At 56.3% G+C, this 20,626-nt stretch overlaps 1 protein-coding gene and 1 pseudogene across 1 annotated transcript; one reads left to right on the forward strand and one right to left on the reverse strand.

Moving 5' to 3' along the window:
* Window positions 1-1,449: 1,449 nt before the first annotated feature.
* On the reverse strand, window positions 1,450-5,408 carry LOC149285637 (F-box/LRR-repeat protein 19-like; annotated as a pseudogene).
* Window positions 5,409-9,073: 3,665 nt separating this feature from the next.
* On the forward strand, window positions 9,074-19,318 carry LOC149285638 (histone-lysine N-methyltransferase SETD1A-like). The gene is made up of 20 exons (XM_089495120.1): window positions 9,074-9,205; window positions 9,540-9,638; window positions 9,890-10,160; window positions 10,406-10,512; window positions 10,599-10,780; window positions 11,185-11,391; window positions 11,435-11,993; window positions 13,117-13,621; window positions 13,704-13,906; window positions 14,014-14,181; window positions 14,395-14,479; window positions 14,563-14,708; window positions 14,850-14,892; window positions 14,980-15,144; window positions 15,842-17,095; window positions 17,289-17,458; window positions 17,557-17,667; window positions 17,876-17,995; window positions 18,412-18,549; window positions 19,145-19,318. The coding sequence occupies exons 1-20, from the start codon at window positions 9,074-9,076 to the stop codon at window positions 19,316-19,318; spliced, it is 4,839 nt and encodes a 1,612-aa protein (XP_089351246.1).
* The last annotated feature ends 1,308 nt before the right edge of the window (window positions 19,319-20,626 follow it).

Genomic DNA, 20,626 nt, shown 5'->3' on the forward strand with positions numbered 1-20,626 from the left:
GCAGGATAGACATACGGCTCCAGAATCTAAGACGAGACCAACGACTGATTAAGGTCGTAGGTACCGGTGACCGCCGGCGGTCTGTTTTCTTGGCGCTGGTTCAGGTCTCACGCATAGAATATCGCACTTCAGTGAAAAGCCGTTTAGAAGACGTCCTCCGGGAGGCGCTCCAACCCACAAGCTCCAGGCGCTCCCGGTACTTTTGCCGGTTATTTGCACGAATGTTACTCTTTAGAACCCAGGTAACTGGGGGGGGGGGGGGAGCAGACAGGTAGATCGAGGCACCGCCGCTCAGAGGCCGAGGCGCAGGGCTGGTTCGCAAACGACACGAATAACTCGAGAGAACTTTATAAACGACTCAGACACAGAAAATTTACAAAAAAACACTTTTATATAAAATAAAAAAAAAAGACAAAATAACAGAACATGAATTCAAGAACCGCAGTAACCTGCGGCAAGAACGCGGGGGAAGGAGAGAACGCGCCCGGAACGTGTGCCATCGTGCAAGCAGAGTGATACAAGCAACGTGAAGGACCACACCGTGATGTACCGCAGGACTGGGCAAGCCGAGGCCTCTCCAACTCCCATCAGCCTCAGCCGGCCCAAACCCTACGCAAGACCCCCGGGCCTCTCCGACCCCCGTGTTTGTAGCTGCACAATTCTCAAACCGTCTCCGGAACCGGCCTAAAGGCTAGCAGTCCGCCCGCCGGCCGCGCAATACACCGACACCGAGTATCCCGTGAGCCGGCTGCAGACACCTCGCGCCGCAGCCAACCGAGTGTTAAATACCCACGCTTACAGACATACGGGTGGCATACCTCCCACAGCACCCCAGTATATCCCAGTACATTCCTGTATGTTAACCCTTGCAGGGCATCACCCTGATAAGCGAGCGACCCTGCTCTCACCCTGCAGTGCATTTCCCCCGATAACCCCCCAAACCAACACGATAAAGGCCCTAAGAGAACGCTTCAGCCGATGGAAAGCGTATGGAGACGACGCTCTCACCCCCCCCCCCCCACCACCTCCTCTCCTGAAAGGCGCCGCACGCTACGCCGCATGCACGTCTTTAGCAAATGCCCCGTTAAGGGTATCAGCAGAGTAGGAGGGGGGTGGAATTAGCCGACGGTACACTCTGGACCCGGTAAGTGAGGTCACAATAACCGTTAGGTGTCCCAAACACTTTCATTAAGATAGAGGGGTGTCCAGACCCCAAACCCCAGCGTGAGCTAGTAGGAAGTTCCTTTCCCTTTTAACCGTTTCCGTACAAAACGCGGCTGCCGTTTGGCGCAGCTCCTCCCTAGTACATCAACAGTTAAACTCGGGATCTTCAGTGCACCCTCCTTTCCAAAACCTGCGCGCAACGCTTAGGTAGGTAGAGGAGGCAGATACAGTAGAGTTGCCCCATCCAGGGGCTGTAGTGCTGTGGCGGGGGCCCCTTCCCCACCGCTAACTCTCTCGGCTCAGCACCTGTTCCTCGGCACATTGGAAGGGTTTCCCGTCGGGCTCCGAGGGGGGATCCTGGAGGAGCCGCTGGAAACCCTCGTGCGTGAGGAGCCGGCAGGAGCGCAGGTCCACGAGTGTCAGCCGGGGGCATCGCTTGAAGAAGGCCAGGGACTGATCGGTCAGGCGGTGGCACCCTACGAACAGAGGGAGAGCAGTGAGCCGACGAGCGGTGGAAGGAGGAAGAGCAGAGGGAAGCAAAACGCAACAAATCAAGGAAAATAGACAACTGACCAGAGGAAGAGAGCGAGCGAGAGCGCTGCGGGGGTCAGGGGCGCACTCACCTGTGAGGTTCAGATGAGTGAGACTGTCTCGGAGCGGGGAGGTGGCAGCAGTTAGGATGTGGATCCCGTGGTCACTCAGTTGAACGCAGTGACTGAGGTCCAGGTGATGGAGCCGCGGAGTGTAACGGAGCAGCAGACGCAGCGCGGAGTCTCCCATCTCCAGACCGCAGAGACGCAGCTCCGACAGGGAGGACAGCCGACCCCGGGGGTCCGACGTCCCTACCGTACAATGGGGGGCAGCGTCAATATAACGCAAGGTGTGCATCACAAAAGAGCAGCCAACCTCACCCCGACATCAGGGGGCGACACTGAGCACCGGGGTGCAAGTTGGGGGGGGCAGGGAAGACTTACCTGTTTTGCAGTCCGAGGAAGGAGGAGAAAGCAGCTCTCGGAGGTGGGAAGTTTTCATTCCCTGAACCCAGGAGATGTCCAGCAGAGACATGCATGGGAAGGAGGTCGTGCAGAGAGAGGACACCGCGCTCCACGTGCAGCCGGCAACCACAAGCTCCTTCAGACCTGGGGGCAGAGAGATAACGGGGCGCTCAGCGAGGGGCGCGGAGAGGTGACGGGGCGCTCAGCGACAAGAGGGGGGGCAGAGAGGTGACGAGGCCAGAGAGGCGACGGGGCGCTCAGGGGTAACGGGGCCAGAGAGGTCATCCTACAACCGGCACACCAAGGACCAGTAACGCCAGCCCAGCACCAATGGCTTCCCGTGCAGGATATAAACCCCTACAACCAATCACATAACTCCTTTCCGCTCGCAAACCAACTGGACCAGTGTACCCCCATTTCCATGCCACCCCAAACTGTGTAAGGACCCCACCGCCTCACCCTGTAACCGATGGATTAGCCAGGTCAGCTGCTTCTCTGATATGTTGGTCCAGCTGAGGTCTAGTCTGATTGGTTGCCGGCGGACAATACCACTCAGCATAGGGGGTGTGATTGATTTCCTACGGCTCAGGTCGATAGATGTCCAAAGGCGGCGGTCACAGCACCTGTGTCAAAAATGAAAGGGATTACCGTCCCATTTAATAGCAGTGCTTTCCACCACGGCCACTTCCCCTTCCCCATTATTTAAATGTTCGTGTTTTTTTTTCCCGGGAGCAGCTCCCATCGCGGGACTCGGGCGCCGGTTACACAACCGCTCCAGGAAGTCTGACTGGTTCTGTGTCACAGATTAGGAAATAAGTAATCAGATTATATAATCCCAACACGCCCTGTAACCCGCGGCCCACAGAAAGCTCGGTAAACATGGTTCGGATGGTGGCTCCCCTGTGCCATATCTCACCAGAGTACCCCTTGCACCAAAGCCCAGTACCCCTCCTGCCGGCGCTCGCCCCGCAACCACCCCGGGGCTCCCCTCTCACCAGCGGTTCCACGTCCGGCACACCCTCATGCAGACACAGAGCTCCTTCTGACCCAGGTGCCTGAAGACGGACAGCCAGACTCCCCTCTGCATTACGTGGTCTGTCCCACTGTCCAACGGCAAGGAGTCTGGCTCTGGGCTGTGGGGGGGCGGCCGTACCACGTGCCTTTCCAGCTGAAGGGGGGCTGGCTTGGGAGGCGAGGGGACGAGCGGCCTCTTCAGAAGCTGGCTCTGGGGTATGGCATGCGCTGCATTCCTGCCCCCAGGCCCCTTCCTGGCACCAGCCCCGCCAGCCTTCCTGTTCTCCTTCTCCCTGCAGTTGGTGCGCGAGGGCTTCTGCTTGCCGTTCTTGGCGCCGTTGTGTCCATCAGCGAGGGTGGCCGATCGCCCTCCATCCTCTTCATCCTCTGAGCTGGTGCTGAAGCTGAGCCGTGAATGCCTCCCCTCCCCCCCCTTCTCCGGTGTCACTGCTCCCCCGGGAACCCTTTGAGTCGGAGTCGGAGTCCGAGTCCGAGCTGGAGCTGGACGAGGTGCTGCGGCCCCGCTCCAACATCTGGCACATCTGCTTGAAGCGTTCTATCTTCTCGCGCTGGTGAGAGCGGTCCAAGGCTGGGACAGGTTCTGATGGGACCGGCGGCTCCTTCTGGGGCAAAAGGGACGGAGCGCGGGAAAAAAGAAGGGGACAGAAAGTGGAGGGAGAGAGTGAGAGAGTGAGAAGACGGGACAAGAGAGACAGAAGAAAAGCAGGATTAATAATGGCTTCTACCACCCCTGCATGGAACGCTCACGACAAACCGAGGGGCTTTCACGGGGAGATGGTGGCTCATTACACGTCTTTCATGTCTGTTACTCACCTTCTTCACTTTCTTGTCTTTCTCCACCTTCATCTGTAGGAGATATTAAAATTTAGCCAGAAAAAAACAAAAGAAAACGAGACTTTAGAAGAGTCACCGAGCGCTCTGGGCATTGGTGATCTGAAATACCGATTACCTTCTTTTTAACGGCAGAGTCGGTTGGCGGATCCTTCTCTTTCTTCCTTTTCTGTCCTAAATTATCTTCCGTCGGCTTCTTCTTAGCAGGAGCGGGGTCATCTGTCAATTTCCACCGGACGGCGTCCTCTCCGTTATCTAGACGCCGCTTTCCAGAACCGTCCAAAGAGTCCTAAAGGATGACACGCTACCTCGTTACAGAGAACACCCACCACCTAGTCCTCGTTATTAACCCATTAAAGTCAACCAATCCAGCCTTCTGGATCCGATTACGGGTCCATTCACACCAAAGATCCTGATTAACATTTATAGACAGCCGCCAAAAGGCATTAAAGAGACAGCAAAGCTTCGTGATGAGAGCCGTCAGACTTTACCGCCTCGGACTGTACCTTGCTCGTACGGCCCTCACGCTTGCACCTCGGGCACTCCCAGCAGTTGGGGATCTCTGTGTTTATTACAGCTTCAGCTTTTCCCATCTACAGAAATAAACATCAGAGAAATGAAGGGGAGAGACAGACGGACAGACGGCTTACGGGAGAGACGCGGAATGGGGGGGGGGGGGGGGCAGAAGATAGAGGGAGAGACCGGCAGGACGCACCTTGATGCAGCCGGGGTGGACGATCTCATTGCAAATCGTACATTCCATGAGCGACAGGTTAAACTTCTGCTCCTCGTCCTGAGTGGTGTCCTCCTTCCCTGCATCTCCGCACAGGAGACACACGGCTGTGTGCGGGAGAACGGGCTGCGGGGACAACGTTACGGTTACCAGCGCGTCACTAACCACCGACCCCCATCCTACAAACCACCGACCCCCATCCTACAAACCACCGACCCCCCCATCCTACAAACCACAGACCCCCCCATCCTACAAACCACCGACCCCCCATCACACAAACCACCGACCCCCATCCGCCAACCCAACCCCATCACACAAACCACCGACCCCCCCATCACACAAACCACCGACCCCCCCATCACACAAACCACCGACCCCCATCCACCTCCAACAACCCAACACACAAACCACTGACCCCCGGCCTCCTCCAACCCAACCCCATCACACAAAGCATTAACTGACCCATCATCCGATGCCCACTACGGCCCCCGATATCTGGTAACCCCTCTTACCGCTGTGCACTGCCGCTTCAGACAGGACTGTTTCATGCGCCCGGGGCCCCCAAATTTCTTCATGTCCTTGCAGAAGTGACACTCGCCGCACTCAGTGCGCACGCACGCCTCACACTTTCGACAGCGCGTCCTCCTGCGCCGAGCGGCCCCCCCAAGGCTCTTTCCAGACATCTCCCACTGGGCAACACGATGTCTCAACTGCGCCCACTCCTGGAGATAAAGCAGGGGTGTTACTGCGAAAAGAGCTGGCGTGCGGCTGGCGCATGCACACAGCGAAAACACACATGCGACGCCTGCACGAGAGCGTCAGTAAAGTCAACGAGACGTCGGCCAATACTTCAGCCGTTACTTGCAGGCGAGAGACCGCGCCGCTCAGAATATCGGATACACGCGGGACAGAGGGAAAGTACGGACTTTAATCAACATGGACAGACGGACAGACCGGCCAGCTCACCGCGAACCCCGGCAACAGGAAGCCACGGCGAGCTGCACGTCTGCAGCATGATCTGCATGCAACGCTCTAGAGCCCCGGCGCATCAGAGAGGTAAAGTCCCAACACACCTACCACGGCGCGGACTGACCTGGTCTCCGCTGATGATGGGGTCTGCTTTGGGTTCTGCGTTACCATGATCAGAACCGGATTCCTTTCTGCAGCATCAAGTACTCTGCCGGTCAACTTACGAGTGCCCCCCCCGCGCTGCCACCGCTACACCCCCCACATGGTGCAAGGCAGCCCTGGATCCCAGCCCCCTGCAGCCTGACCCACCACCTGACTTCAAGCAGCTCTGTAACATGCACACCCACACACCCCTGCCTGGGGCAGTAGTGGGCACACAGAGGGTGGGGGGGGCCTGTGTAGGGTGTGCTAGCCTGATGCCCCCTTTCCTGTGAAGCCCAGAGCTGTGCCCTGCTCCTCGCCTCCCCTATGGAGCTTTCACCTTGTTGCTAATGTTCCCAGCCCTGCTTTGCAGTCGCTGAGGCTGTGAGGGGCTGATTTCAAGGGGCACAGGGCGCAGCAGGCTCCCCTCTGTCACGCATAGCATGTGCTGAGTCTGTAGGAGCCCCCAGAGTGAAAACCCCCGGCCCTAAATCAGCTGCCCCCTTCCTCCACACTCCCTTCCTTTCACATTCACCCATACACACTCACACACATACATAACAATACCACATCCAACATGGCCGCCATGTGGGAAAGGCTCGGGCGACCACCCCCTTGGCTGCAAAGCGCGCTGGGAGGCGTAGTCCCCGCAGACTCCTACTACCACACCGACGATAGAAAGCGAAAGCAAGATGGACTACAACTAAAATGGCGGACAGCTGTTTTCCCCCAGAGGGTGTCGGGAAATGTAGTTCGGCGCTGGGGGCGTAAAAAAGGAAGAGGAAAGCAGATGCAGGTCAGACGCAAAGGCTGCTGGGTGTTGAAGTCTTTATGGTTTGTTAAAAATAATCATTCAGCAAGACCAATAATTCGTTTGATTAATTGCAGTGTCCCCAAATTAATGATTCAAAATAACTATAATAAACATGGGCCATTTTACTACAAACGCTGTTGGGTGTTATTTTTTTTTTAATAACAGCTTGTTTCAGGGACTCCAATTGGTCAGAAGTTATTATTGACTTCTATGACTTTAACTGAAGAAGGGGTTCGTCTGGTCTACACGCTGCTGAATCATGCGGCTTCTATAGAGTTCTATTACCGGGACGCATGTAATGTTCACACCTTGCTGCCCAGCGCAGGTAAAGTGCTGCCCCCTGCAGCATGCGGAGTGAATAAATTCAATTACTCAGTTATACATCCCACCTGCCTTCCCAGGATAGGCTACCCAAAAGTGGCTCTTTGTATGAGCGTGGCTAGCCCCCCAAAAGCCTTTAGAAGGCAGTAACTGGGCGGGGAGTAGGTGGAATTAGGGGGCGGAGAGTCAGTGTGGTCACACCTCTACATGCCCCCAAAAAAAGAAAATCTGACCCGGAGACTTCAGCGTACGTTTACCCAGAAAATGTTCTCTGCCTCTTTTTCTATGTTGGGTCTCCTGGCAGACTAATCACGTCATCTGTCCCCCAACTTGAGGCTTGTCCTTCGCGCATGGGCCGTGTCTCACACCGCCTCAAAGTTTCCAATGGTGCACAGGTGTAAGTCAGCCGGAACATTCCTCTGGTATCCACGGCGACTGCCCCACACCGTTTGCCTGAAATCCCACCATTAATGGTGCATCCGTCCTCCATTACAGACTCATGGTGGACCCTGGGCTGTTCCACCTCAAGGCTCTTCCCTGCCCCAGTGGGGATACCCCAACCCCCACAACGTCAAAAAAAATCCCTAAAAACCCACGTATTCTGGGAAAGACGCCAACTTTCTTGAAGGGGCATTCCGGTCTTCCTCCATGGAGGGTTCTTCGACACGTTGATACCTGGAGTTTGGCTTTGATCGTAATGAGACGCCGGAGAGTTTACAATGCTAAGTAATGGCCACCATTCAAATTGTTTTATATGATTTTACCAAAGACTTACTTAAAAATATAATAAATTATATATATATCTCTAGGACACACAGGTCACATGTAAGAAGAGCAGAATAATCCCATTATTGCCATAATTCTCCTCATATTGCGGTTGTTACATTTACCTCTTGCTCTATACATTGCACAGTAACCACCACAGAACTACCCATATACCATAGTGTATAGGTGCTGCACACCCTGCTACCATAGAGAACGGGCAGAACTGCCGGCCTTCCCTCCCACAGCTCTTCTCTATGGTATAAACCCGCCTTTCCTCCCTCCTGACGCCAGCCAATGTTACCGTCGTCGCAGATTCGTTAACATCTTGTTTACTATAGTGAGATAATAAAATTTAGATTGTCAAAATTCTTCAGTCGAGTCAAATTTAGTGTTAGAAAGTACTGTCGATCCTTTAAAACGTTAAGAAATTTGTTTTTGTAAAAAAGTGTGTAAAGTGCGGTGACGGAAAGCAGACTAGGCAAAGCTGGAGTGAGTGTTGGTCGGTCGCAGATTCCACACAGAGTTAATTGGAATTACATTAATTACGGGGCTTTACTAGTGCGATTAAAGAGACCGTCCGAGAGGAGAAAATGAAGCAGGCTGGCGGGTAGATTAAATCCAGGAGGAGAGAGACCAAAACTCTGAAAAGGGGCTGAGCCGACGCGAAAGTGACGTCGAAGACTGTAGTCATCTTTACTGGGACACAGAGAGGGATCCGGGGGGAGAGACTGCGAGAGACAGCCGGGAACACAGAGAGACAGCCAGGTGAGTCTCAGGTGGCCCTTTTGCACAAACAGACATTCCGAACAGAGAGCTCCCGAGACTGGGAGAAATAGCCTGGGGAAGAGAGAGACCTCGAGACTGGGAGAGTCAGTCCGGGAGCGCGAGAGAGGCCCCGAGACTGGTAGAGACGGCCCGGGAGAGCGAGAGAGGCCCCGAGACTGGTAGAGACAGTCCGGGAGAGCGAGAGAGGCCTAGAAAATGGGAGTTGGATAAACTGAGATTTTTGACAACACTACAGCCAGCCAAGAAAAAGCAGGCCCAGAGACGGTCCTGTAGACTGCTGGGAATAGCACCAGAGACGGCCCTGTAGAATAGTGAGCAGAGAGACACATCCAGTAGTGGATGAGAGGAACGGCACAAGAGATTATATAAAGGGTATCATTTAAAGCGCAGCGACAGTCTAAGGCGCAGGACCACAGCACTGAGCAGCAACGCCGAGACCCCATCTACAAAGCCCGAGAGCGCTCTGTGTGTTCGATGGGTGGCTAATAGTTGCCTTCTCCGCAGGTCCGATGTCCCCTGATGGAGCCCGAGGGCGAGAGTCACAGAGCGGCCGGCTTCCAGTGGAGGAGTTACAAGCTGCTGCTGGACCCCGCTCTGTGCCGAGCGACGCAGAAGATCTACCGCTACGATGGAATCCACTTCAATATCGCTGTGAGAGCCGCGGGATAAAGCGGGGAGAGACCCCCCACTCGCGTGGGAATCTCGGGCTGTTGTGGAACGTGCGCTGATGGCCGGGATCCAGTCCTGGGCCGGAAAGCTCTAGAATTTCCTTGCTTGTCTGAAATGTAGCCCGTTAGAAGTATTTAACCCCTTCTGTGTTGTCGTTATCGTTCGTATAGCCGGGGAGGCCGTCCGAGGAAGGAATACGTTTAGAGCTCGTATGAGTCCTGGAGACGGTCAGGCCTCGGTTGCTGATTTTGGGCCGGAATGTGTATTTCGTGTGCCTTTTCTAAATTTATATATTTTTTTCCCCCCTCTTATCCAGGATGGGACATTCCTTCCAGAGGGGGATGTGCGGGACCCCCGAAAACACAGACTATGGAGCAAGCCGCGCGATGTGTGTCTCCCTGTCCCGAAATTCAAGGTACTGGGACTTGGGGGGGCAGGCAGGTCGTCGGCACGGCCGCAATGAAACAGAGATGGGTTAATAGCCTGCCACGTAGAGTGGGGGCGCATGTCGGCGATGGGATGTATAAGATGTTAGTTGGCCTGGGAGACGTGCGGGCGCTGCCGGAGAGGGATAGGTACAGGCTGGAGATTAGCGGAGGGGGGGGGGGTGCAGGTTGGTGAGCACCTCTCAGCTCATGTCTAACACTTTAACCCTTGACCTCGCAGCTGGATGAGTTCTATGTGGGGCAGCTCCCCCAGAAGGAAGTCACGTTCGCTCATCTCAATGACAACGTGCGGGAGCCCTTCCTGGCCGAAATGTGTCGCAAATACGGAGACGTGGAGGAGGTGGAGATCCTGCTCCATCCTAAAAACCGCAAACACTTAGGACTTGCCAAAGTTCTCTTCTCAAGCTCTCGGGCAGCCAGGGAAACTGTTACCCACCTTCACAACACGTCCGTGATGGGCAACGTCATCCATGCAGAGCTTGACCTCCGAGGTGAGACGCCCCAACAGCGAGGGGGGAGGAGGAGTTAGAGGACAGGTGGGATGAGACGAGGAGCTGGGCGAAGGAGAAAACCCAATAAAAAACGCCTGCCTCGCGGGATCGGATCCCTATTTGCTGCTCCGAGGCGGTTTGTAGACGTGGGGCCGTTAGACCTCTCATCGCAAACGGCAACTGCCAAATAACGGAAAGAGACTGCCGAGGCTCCCGTCTTATGCCGATCTGTTGTGTATTTCTAGGGCAACAGCGGCAGAAGTACTTCGATATGATTGTAAGCGGTTCGTACACCCCTCAGACAGTCCCAACGAGTGCGATGTGGGCGACGGAGCGACTGCAGCCGGAGCAGGTGAGAGATCTCTCTTTATACTGCAGGGTGGTCAGTGACCGATCGTGGCTGCGTGCTGACTGCGTGTCTCTATCGCATGTTCCCAGGTGGATTCCCGACGCCGCGTGTCCAACGACTCCCCCTTCCCACCTGGAAATGGGACTCCTTCATCTCAGGACCCAGGCTCGGCGTACAGCCAGTATACCCCTTCCCTGTCCTCCACGCAAGGTACCCCATACACTCCCAGAGGCGGCACCCCCTACTCTCAGGACTCCGCGTACTCCAGCAGGTATGAGGTGATCCAGGGAGGGAATCCGTGTCATTTCATATCGAGCACAAAAATATCTCCACTGTGCAATTACATGGTAGGGCTATATATCTCTCTATATTATATATATTATATCTCTCTATATATCTATTATATCTCTATTATATATTATATCTCTATTATCTATTATATCTCTATTATATCTCTCTCTATATATTATATTATATATCTCTCTATATATTATATCTCTCTATATATCTATTATATCTATATATTATATCTCTATATATAAATGGGATTTTTATTTTGAAATGATTTGTTTTTTGCAATAAAACGCACAGATTATTTCTTGGCCGGCTGAGTGTCTCTGATTCCTGGTTGGGGTAATAAATATTTATTTATGGCCGGCTGTCCCTCTCTTGCAGGCAGGGGACCCCCAGCCATTCCACTTCCCAGGACTCCTCAGGATACAAGTCCCGGCGCCAGGAGAACAGCTCTGGAGACTCGTACTCCCGGCGCTCCGGCCACCGCTACTCCCCGGCTTCATCCTCCTCTGCATCTTCTTCCTCGCAGCACGAGAGCGGCCACCGGCGCTATCACAGGCACCAACACCACTCCTCCCCGCAGTCCTCGTACCGCTCATCCCGCCACAGGAAGCCTCCCCTGCCCCCCGAGGAGCCGCCGCTGCACCGCTTTCCTGGGACGCCACCTCTGCCCCCGCCGCCTCCCCCGCCCCCCTCCTGACGACCACCAATCTGACCGCGATTACCGCCTGGCCCACCCACCTCTCCCTCCCCCAGTGCACAGCGCTACCTTAGTACTTCCTCCTCCTCCCCCAACAGAGGGCTGGGAGCCCCCACCGCCGCCACCACCGCCCCTTCCGGCATCCTCTCCACCCCCGTCCCCCGCACGCTCCTGCTCTCCGCTTCCTGATGGCGTTTCCGAGAGTCTCCCCTTTACCCAGCATAGCAGCAGCCTTGATTCCCGCATCGAGGCCCTTCTGAAGGAGCAGCGCTCCAAGTTCTCCTTCCTGCCCTCGGACACCGAGGAGGACGACGAGGAGCCAGCAGTGGGCGCTGCACAGGAGGCCATGGTCGTAGAAGAAGCTCCTCCTCCGCTGCCGCCGGCACATGGTCCCTACACCCCTCCCCCGCCCGTCAGCTTCGAGGATGTGTCGGCTGAAGCCATCTTGAGGTTGGGAGACATTGGCCGGACGGCGAACGGGCAGGACCGGGTGAGATACACATCCATGCGGTGCCAGAGGTCTCACTAGAAGCCCCTGCGCCCCTAAAAACCTCCATGGCTTCCTAAACAAAGTCTCGTTCAGTTAAAAGCAGCCGTAAATATTTTTTTTTTTTTTTTTTTTTTTTTTTTAGCACAGAACAGGATAAATGTCTTATTTTTGGTTTTTTTCCGGAACAGGGAAAGTATATGTTTGGTTTTTCCTCCCCGCTGAGTGATGCGTATTAAAATGACTCCAGCAATTAGCTCATAAAGTTTCTCTTTGTGTCGAGTAACTTGCTGCTTTGTTGCGAACAGAAGAGAAATGTATCAATCGGTGGCTTTTTTTTCACCCCGCTCCGATACAGTGACGCTCATCGGCCCGCGAGCCGTTACCGGGGCCAACAGGTGTGATAGGAAAGGATATAAAAAATCCCAAACTTGTCCAGAAGCAAAAATAATCATTTTTGGAAACCTTAAATAGCATTCAGATATATTGTGCGATATTCTGTTACACCCCGCAGCTCCTCTCTTCTCCGCTCCGCGCTCCTCTCTTCTCCGCTCCGCGCTCCTCTCTTCTCCGCTCCGCGCTCCTCTCTTCTCCGCTCCGCGCTCCTCTCTTCTCCGCTCCGCGCTCCTCTCTTCTCCGCTCCGCGCTCCTCTCTGCGCAGCTTGGTCAGGAAGATCATTCTGGAGCAATATTTCTACCAATGAGAAGCTAATCAAATGTTCGTAATCCCCCCCCCCCCGTTACCTCTGTGTTTCGGGATCGTTCCTCTGGTCCTCAGCTTCTCAAATGGTTCCTCAGGGCTGTTGGGTTTCCCCCGGGCTGCTCAGGGGCCGGGCTGCTCCTCGGACTGTCACCCCAGCACAGCTTTCAGGATCTCCTGGGATGAGTGCCGGTGGAGAAACCCGTTGCCTGTTGGGCCCGAGCTAATAAAAGGAGGCGAAGCAGAGAACTGCTGGAGCGGGAATCGAATGTTTTAGCCGATTAGGATGGAGATTCGCGGCTCTCGCAGGCCGTGGCGTTTATATACTAAAAACACACAGTCCTCTTTTAGCGGATATTGCCTGATTTATGATTGTTTTGTGGCGCTTTGATTGGTGACTCTCCCCTTTCCTCTGTCTCCCCCCAGCTGTCGTCCGGAGAGGACATGGAAATCTCCGATGAAGAGGTTAACGTGGAGATTCCCGGAGCTTCAGGACTCCCGTATCCCCTTCTATCCCACCTTGGGGGCGCGGGGGCCACTTACCCCTCACAGTCCCTCCCATCTCCTCTTTTACCCCTGCCGCCCCACCACCAGGCACCCTCAACCTACCCACTTCTACCTACGGCAGCCAGGGCACGGCTGACTGAGCATGGCGCTCGCCCCTCCACCCCTCCTCTGGATCCCGCCAGCGCTTCCTCGTCGGCCCCCCATATCTATGACTTTGTGAACTCCATGGAGCTGGTGAGCCGGCTGGGAAACCAGTGGGGAGGAACCTCCATGTCCTTCCAGATGCAGACGCAGATGCTCAGCAGACTCCAGCAGAGCAGACAAGGCAAAGGGCAGCCTTTCGAGGAGCCGTACCCACCGCCCCTGCTCCCTCACCCGCTCCGGCACCGCCAGCCTCACCCCCCCTCCTCTCATGTCGGAGCAGGTCTATGGAGCCGTCTACCCTCCCTTTCCCTCCCAGCAGCCCCAGCCTTTATTGCCCCCTAGAGATTTTTCTGCCAGGACAGGTCGAAGCGGAGGACAGGATCCCCGACCTCCGGGCTGGACACCAGGGGGGGACCCGCACGCCTCGACGGTCATCAGCGTGCTATCTGCGCTTATCCAGGAGATGAAGAGCACCATGCAGAGAGACCTGAACCGGAAAATGGTGGAGAACGTGGCGTTCAGCGCTTTCGATGAGTGGTGGGAGTGCAAGGAGGAGAAGGCGAAGGTGAGGAACAAAGATGGCTGAAGGGGGGGGGGGGGCGGATCGAGTCGGGAGAATATGTTTCCGGAAGCTAACGCTCCGATGCACGTTCGCGTCTCTTTACTCCTCAGCCTTTCCAGAACGCGCCCAAGCTGCCGCCGCGGGAGGAGGACAAGGAGAAGACTCGACCCAAGGACCCTGGGCTGCTTTCTCTGGTGGACTGGGCCAAGAGCGGGGGTGCGGAGGGGTTCGGATTTGGAGCAGGACTCAGGGGGGCTCTCAGGCTACCCTCCTTCAAGGTTAGTGACCTTTTTGTGGGGAAGAGGTGGACAGGTGGAGCCTCTGTTGGTCCATGGACGGAGCAAGTGCTGGTGGATGGTTACTCTGGTGAGGTGGGTGTCTGTGCAGGGGATGGAGTGCCAGTGGGGGTGTGAATGGACGGTTCCAGGTGATCGGCGGCGTCCGTCCCCTCGAGAGGCTTCTGATGAGTCCGCCGTCTCCCCCAAACACAGGTTAAGAGGAAGCAGCAATCGGAGAGCGAAGATGGGGAGGAGAAGAGGCCTCGGCCGTCCACACCGCCCGAAGAGGAGGAGGACGGTGAGTTTTTTTTTCACGTTCCACGAGTGTCGGGTCGGACTCTTCGTGCGCTTCTCATTCTCCAATCACATATCCCGCTGCAGAGAGAGAGAAAGCCGTGCGCTCGGACCCCCGGACAGGAGCGAAACCCACCCCCAGGGAAGGCGGCAGGGTGAAGCACAAACGCAGGAAGCACTTCCACCTGGACAGCGAGGGAGAGGAGGCCTCCGAGGAGTCTGCTTTGGAGAAGGTGAGACCGGCGGGCTCGGGGTCTGTGGGGCCGCAGCCGTGTTATGATACGTGGCGGGGGGCGGCGTGTCGGTGACGTTACCCGGCGCGGCTTCTGTTTCTCGGCCTAAACGATTGATTTTTTTCTTTTTTTTTTTCCCAGGACGATGAAGATGAAATGAGTGACAAAGGAGCGGAATCTGAAGGTGAGCCTAACGTGGTTTCTACGTGTAGCGCGTGGTGGTTATTGCCTCCTTCACACCCCCTGAACGCGGCGCATGTTGCGTTATCAGCGATGTGGCTGAACGCGTCAGAGGATGTAGATTGTCGCCGGTTTTATAACCCCCGGCCCGAGCCGCCCCCACCCCCCCCGTACATCCCCACAATGCATTTCTTCTTAGATCGTGGGATGAAGGGCCGCGTTGGCTCTCCATCCCCCGATACACGTGAATACACGTGTATGATGATCGCGCCGGCAGCGGCTTCGCGTGTTCAGCGCTTCGCGTCTCTTCCCTCGGCATCGCGGAGTCGAATAACCGAACGTTCCTCTGTCCCGTAGACGACGTTTCTCCTCTCTCCAAGCTCTCCTCCAAGATCGTGTCGGATGACGACAGCGACAGCTCCAGCGAATCGGATAGCAGCAGCTCTTCCTCCTCGTCCTCTTCTTCGTCCTCTTCTTCCTCATCCTCCTCACCATCGTCCTCCCCGGCCTCCTCCGACGACGAGGAGGAAGAACAAGACGAGCTCCAGAAACCGCCGGATGTTGCCGAGCCGTCCGTGGCCCCCAGCCCACCGCAAGCAGAAGCTCAGCCCGTCTCAGCGAAAGAGCAGCCACGGGGTACGTGCCCTAAAGGGGGCAAAAGTGATCTCCATGAATGCCCTGCCAGGTTTAATGCGCAGGGTGAAGCCTTACGGCCGTTTGAAAGGTTTGGCCCCTGTTAAAAAAACTAAACTTCTCCCCATTTGAAGTCGTTGGGACCCCAGTTGGGGCCGCTGTGGCTCCTGTCTGTGTTGTGCCAGACCACGATATTGCGTGATTCCTGTAAAAGTGTTAAAATGTGGAAAATACTTTAAGTATCATTTTATGTATTTTTATTTCCCTCGTATTTCTTTCTCACCTGATTCTGGGTTTTTTTTGTTTGTTTTTTTTTTGAGCAGAGAAATCTCCCGTTCTGTCGGTAAAGGAGGAACCGGCCCTGGAAACGGCTCCCGCTCCTGCCCCCCCGTCCAAACCGTGTGCCCCTCCGTCTCCCCCTCTGCAGCTGCTCCCCCCGCCGAAGAAAAGACGCAAAACCGTGTCCTTCCAGCTCGTTCCGGAGGCCGCGGAGAGCAAACCCCTCAATCACCAGCTCCTGGAGAAACCCGCCGCCGAACTGCCCCGCAGCCCACCAAATGAGCCCAAGGAGGAGCCCCCCGAGCCCATCGACGAGGCTCCTGTCCCATCTCTCAAGGCTCCTCCAAGCCAATTGAATAAGATTCTCGGCAGCCTAAAACAAGATCCGGCTTCGCTGCCCCCCCCAGCCAAAGAAACGTCTCCGCAGAAGAAAGAGCCGGAGCGTTTTACGGTTCTCAACCTTCCGTGGGACCACGCGTGTCTGGTGCGGTCCTACCCGCCGCGGGGGGAGCGGGAGGAGGGCGCGCAGGAAGACGGCGTGGAGGACGTCGGTGAAGATATGGAAGAGGAGGTCCGAGTGGCGTCCCTTCCCGAACCACCCAGGCAAGAGGCGCAGAAGCCCCCCCTGGCGCCAGAACCTCGCGAACCCGAAAGGACAGAACCAGCGGAGGACGCGCTGCTTGCCCCGGTTCGGCAGATCCTGCTTGAGCACAGTTATGCCTCCATCCCGGCCAACCTGAAACTGCACTCCAGGAGGCAGAGGGCATTATCGGTGGAAGAGAGACCCAGCGAGCTGCTGCACGTGGACCTCAGGCAACCGGTTCTGGAGGCACCGGAGGAGGTGGTGTGCATAGGCTGTGGCGCAGGGACCGGCGGGGAGGGCAACACGGGACTGCTGGAGGTAGGAGATATGCAACTAACCCCCTCCAAAAAGACCGAGGAGGCTCCTCCTGCCCTCGGCCACGAGGAGCCAAAGAGCAGGACTCGGAAACAGCAACCGGTCAAAGAGGCAGAACCCGGCGAGGTGACCTCCGACGAGGACGACGACGACCCGGAAACGTGGGCGAGCACCCGGCAGCTGCGCTCCCACCGGAACAGACGCCCTCCGCCTCTCCTCTCCCCCCCGCGCTACGAGATACGCAGCGAGTTCGAGCAGATGACCATTTTGTATGATATATGGAACACGGGACTGGACTGCGAGGACATGGTCTACCTCCGGGACACGTATGAGAGGCTCCTGCAGGAGGATCACAGCACGGACTGGCTCAACGACACGCACTGGGTGCATCACCCTAATATCCTTATCAGCCCTGGGGGTACTCTGCGTCAGGTGAATGGGGGCTGTGTCTGGTAAGGGGGGCAATTAGGTGAATGGGGGTTGTGTCATGGGGGCAATTAGGTGAATTGGCACCACTCATAGGATGCGCCATGAAGTTGGTGCGGTTCTAGGCATGCGCATGCATTTTGTTTCCCTTAACCCTTTCTCACTCACCAACATTGCGGATCCCAAACGGCGAAAGAACCGCCAGGACGGTCTGCGGGAGCACCAGACCGGCTGCGCGAGGAGCGAGGGCTATTACGCCATCAGCAAGAAGGACAAAGACAAATACCTGGACGTGTTCCCCGTGTCTGTGCAGGAGCTCGACGGCGACACGCAGGTGAGCGGGAGACACGACCAACCCCCCCCCCCCCGGGGACACAACCCCCCCCCCCCAACCCCTCTTGGCTCTCATGTACTCACCGTCTGTCTCTTTAGGGCACGAACCGCGTGCTGTCGGAGCGCCGCTCGGAGCAGAGACGCCTTCTCAGTGCCATCGGCTCGTCCGCCCTGCTGGACAGCGACCTGCTGAAGCTCAACCAGCTGAAGGTAATGCCGGGGTTTGGCCAGCAGAGGGTGCCGGGGGGCCGGGAAACGTCCCAGCCTCGTCTGCCCCGAGCTGCTGGATTCATTTGGGAAGGATGCGGGTAATCGGTAAACAGAGGGGGGCATTTAGTGTATGTTTGGGGGTCGCTGCACCGCTGCCTGTTCTGTTAATGTACCCCGCGGCTCACGCGCCCTCTTTCTGCCCCTGCAGTTCCGGAAAAAGAAGCTCCGGTTCGGCCGCAGCCGCATCCACGAGTGGGGTCTGTTTGCCATGGAGCCCATAGCTGCCGATGAGATGGTGATCGAGTACGTGGGGCAGAATATCCGGCAGGTGAGTGAAGCCTCTCCCGGCAGCAGAGACGCCCGCCGTGTGCTCGATGCGCCCCTTTAATTTACTTTTCTGATGGCTTTATCGCCAAACTCGGCCACAAGGGGGCATTGCCTGCGGATTAACCCATCAGTTCCCGGCAGGAGTTTCTCTGCTGTGTGTCGGGTGACCCCTGACCTTGGCATAATCTCGCGTTTAACATCTTTACTGCCTTGAAATTCCTTTACGTGGTTCCTGTGCCGGGGTATAAGGGACCTTGGGACTCTGGAAGATTTTATTGGTGTAATTACAGGTCACGGCAGATGCCCCCGGGCTGCATAACATATACATGTCGTCAGGTGTTTGCTGCTGTACATTATGCCCTGGTGTGCGGGGTTTAACCCTGTGTTGCCCCCTCATGCGCATTCTTTTCTTGGCAGATGGTGGCGGATATGAGAGAGAAGAGATACTCGCAGGAAGGCATCGGCAGCAGTTATCTGTTCCGCGTGGATCAGGACACCATCATCGATGCCACCAAGTGTGGAAACCTGGCGCGATTTATTAACCACTGCTGCACGGTGAGCTTCAGGGGGCAGGGGAGAATTTACCCCGGGGGGCAGGGGAGAATTTACCCCGGGTTGCATCACGCCTGGCCTCTCGTTCTGTAGGGAGCCTCGTGAACTTTGCACCCTACCGGCCGTGTTATAAAGGCAGCTAAATGTATGTCCGGTTACTGCCCCGCTAGTACCGCCTCACCCGCTGCGAGTCGGATAAATGCCCCGTCCCGCTAGTACCGCCTGACCCGCTGCGAGTCGGATAAATGCCCCGTCCCGCTAGTACCGCCTGACCCGCTGCGAGTCGGATAAATGCCCCGTCCCGCTAGTACCGCCTCACCCGCTGCGAGTCGGATAAATGCCCCGTCCCGCTAGTACCCGCCTGACCCGCTGCGAGTCGGATAAATGCCCCGTCCCGCTAGTACCGCCTGACCCGCTGCGAGTCGGATAAATGCCCCGTCCCGCTAGTACCGCCTGACCCGCTGTGAGTCGGATAAATGCTCCCCGCTTGGGCTCTACCTTTCTCCATATCTTCGCAGCACGGAGCTCCTGGGTCCAAATTCCCATAAGTTTTGGGTAAAAGGAGACTTACGTGGCTCTGTTTCTGTCCCCCCCGCAGCCGAACTGTTACGCCAAAGTGATCACCATCGAGTCCCAGAAGAAAATCGTCATTTACTCGAAGCAGCCGATCGGGGTGAACGAGGAGATTACCTACGACTACAAGTTCCCCCTCGAAGAGAACAAGATCCCCTGCCTGTGCGGGACGGAGAACTGCAGGGGGGCGCTGAATTAACCCCCTCCCCCGACAGACCCCATCTCCGCATGGGCCAGACCCCTACCGTGGCCTGCAGCACTGACCGCGAGGAACGCCGGGGCCACCACGGGACCCTGGGAGCCAGGACTGAGATCTGGGTGGGATTAGCGGTGCCGTGAATCAGACGAGCGGCACTTTAACCCCCGCAGCCCCCCGTCGCTGCCGCGTGGCCCCCGGCTCAGCCCCCACGGTCCCCCCCCCCCGGTGTGTGTTTCTATACGCACTGTATGAACGTTCTTTTTTGCAATTTTTATATATTTTAGACATTCTTGTTTTTATTCCTTACTGGAAGTTTGTTTATTTATACACGGCCATGACAACGCTCATCGCCACGGCAACGGATCCTGAACGAAGCCTGAAACCCTCCGATTGCCGTGTCTGTCCAAGGTGGCCCCCCTCGCACGGTAACACTAACCGGCGCGTTCTCTTACTACGTGTTTAACCCCCAGCCACAGCTGGTTGCCCCCCTTGGCCGCCAGCGGCCCCCGGCTGATGACACGGGACTGTCGGGGGGCTCGTCTGTATAGAACACTGACTATTCCCACCCCCGGGACTGGATTTCATAATGAATTGAGGGACTACAATTCCCATTATCCCAGCCCGGGTATGATGGGGTTTGTGGCCCAGCTGGTGGCCGCCGTTCCTCTGCTCTGGCTGGCGCGTCACCGGCCCCAGCGGAGAAGAGGAATCCGCCAACGTATAGCGATACCGCGTACCTATTGAGTGGTGAAGGGCGGGCGCTCGCGTCACGTGACGTTGCTACGCATTGCGGGGGGTTTCTGCGACCCTGCTTTTATTTATTTTGTTTCTTTTTAACCATTTAAGTGCTCAGAGGGAAGCCGTCGGTTTCAGAGCCGGGCACTCTGTTAACCCTGTCCTGCCCAGGTTATGCCAGTGCGGGGGGGGGGGGGGCACCTGTACCCCGTTGCCTACACAGAGCCTGCTTGCTCGGGGTCCGGGGCAGCAAGCTGCCATCTTTTGCCACGCGGGGTGGGGGGGGTATGTTGGATATCGGTTTCTGGGAAAAAGGTCCGTTTTGGGGGTTCAGGCCAGGAAAAAGTTGTATATTCTGTATAGTAACAGCTTTGTTTCTTGTAGAAACATGAGTTTATTACATATATTACACGTGTGTGACTCTTTATTATTGGGCATGTATGTACAGGGGTGGGGAGGGGTGCCGGGGTAATAGGGCAGATGTACTTGGGGGTAATAGGGCAGATATACTTGGGTGGTGTATCGGGTGGGGGTAATAGGGCAGATATACTTGGGTGGTGTATCGGGTGGGGG

This window comes from Sceloporus occidentalis, unplaced genomic scaffold (assembly GCF_023333645.1).
Source record: "Sceloporus occidentalis isolate IW3139 unplaced genomic scaffold, rSceOcc1.0.p SCAF_76, whole genome shotgun sequence".
Lineage (NCBI taxonomy): Eukaryota > Metazoa > Chordata > Lepidosauria > Squamata > Phrynosomatidae > Sceloporus > Sceloporus occidentalis.

Excerpts from the sequence above, each read along its gene's own strand:
- LOC149285638 (XM_089495120.1), top strand. The coding sequence starts at position 9,074 with ATGGAGCCCGAGGGCGAGAGTCACAGAGCGGCCGGCTTCCAGTGGAGG. Across the intron at positions 9,639-9,889 it reads TCCCTGTCCCGAAATTCAAG|CTGGATGAGTTCTATGTGGG; the intron begins GTACTGGGACTT and ends TTGACCTCGCAG. Across the intron at positions 10,513-10,598 it reads AGCGACTGCAGCCGGAGCAG|GTGGATTCCCGACGCCGCGT; the intron begins GTGAGAGATCTC and ends GCATGTTCCCAG.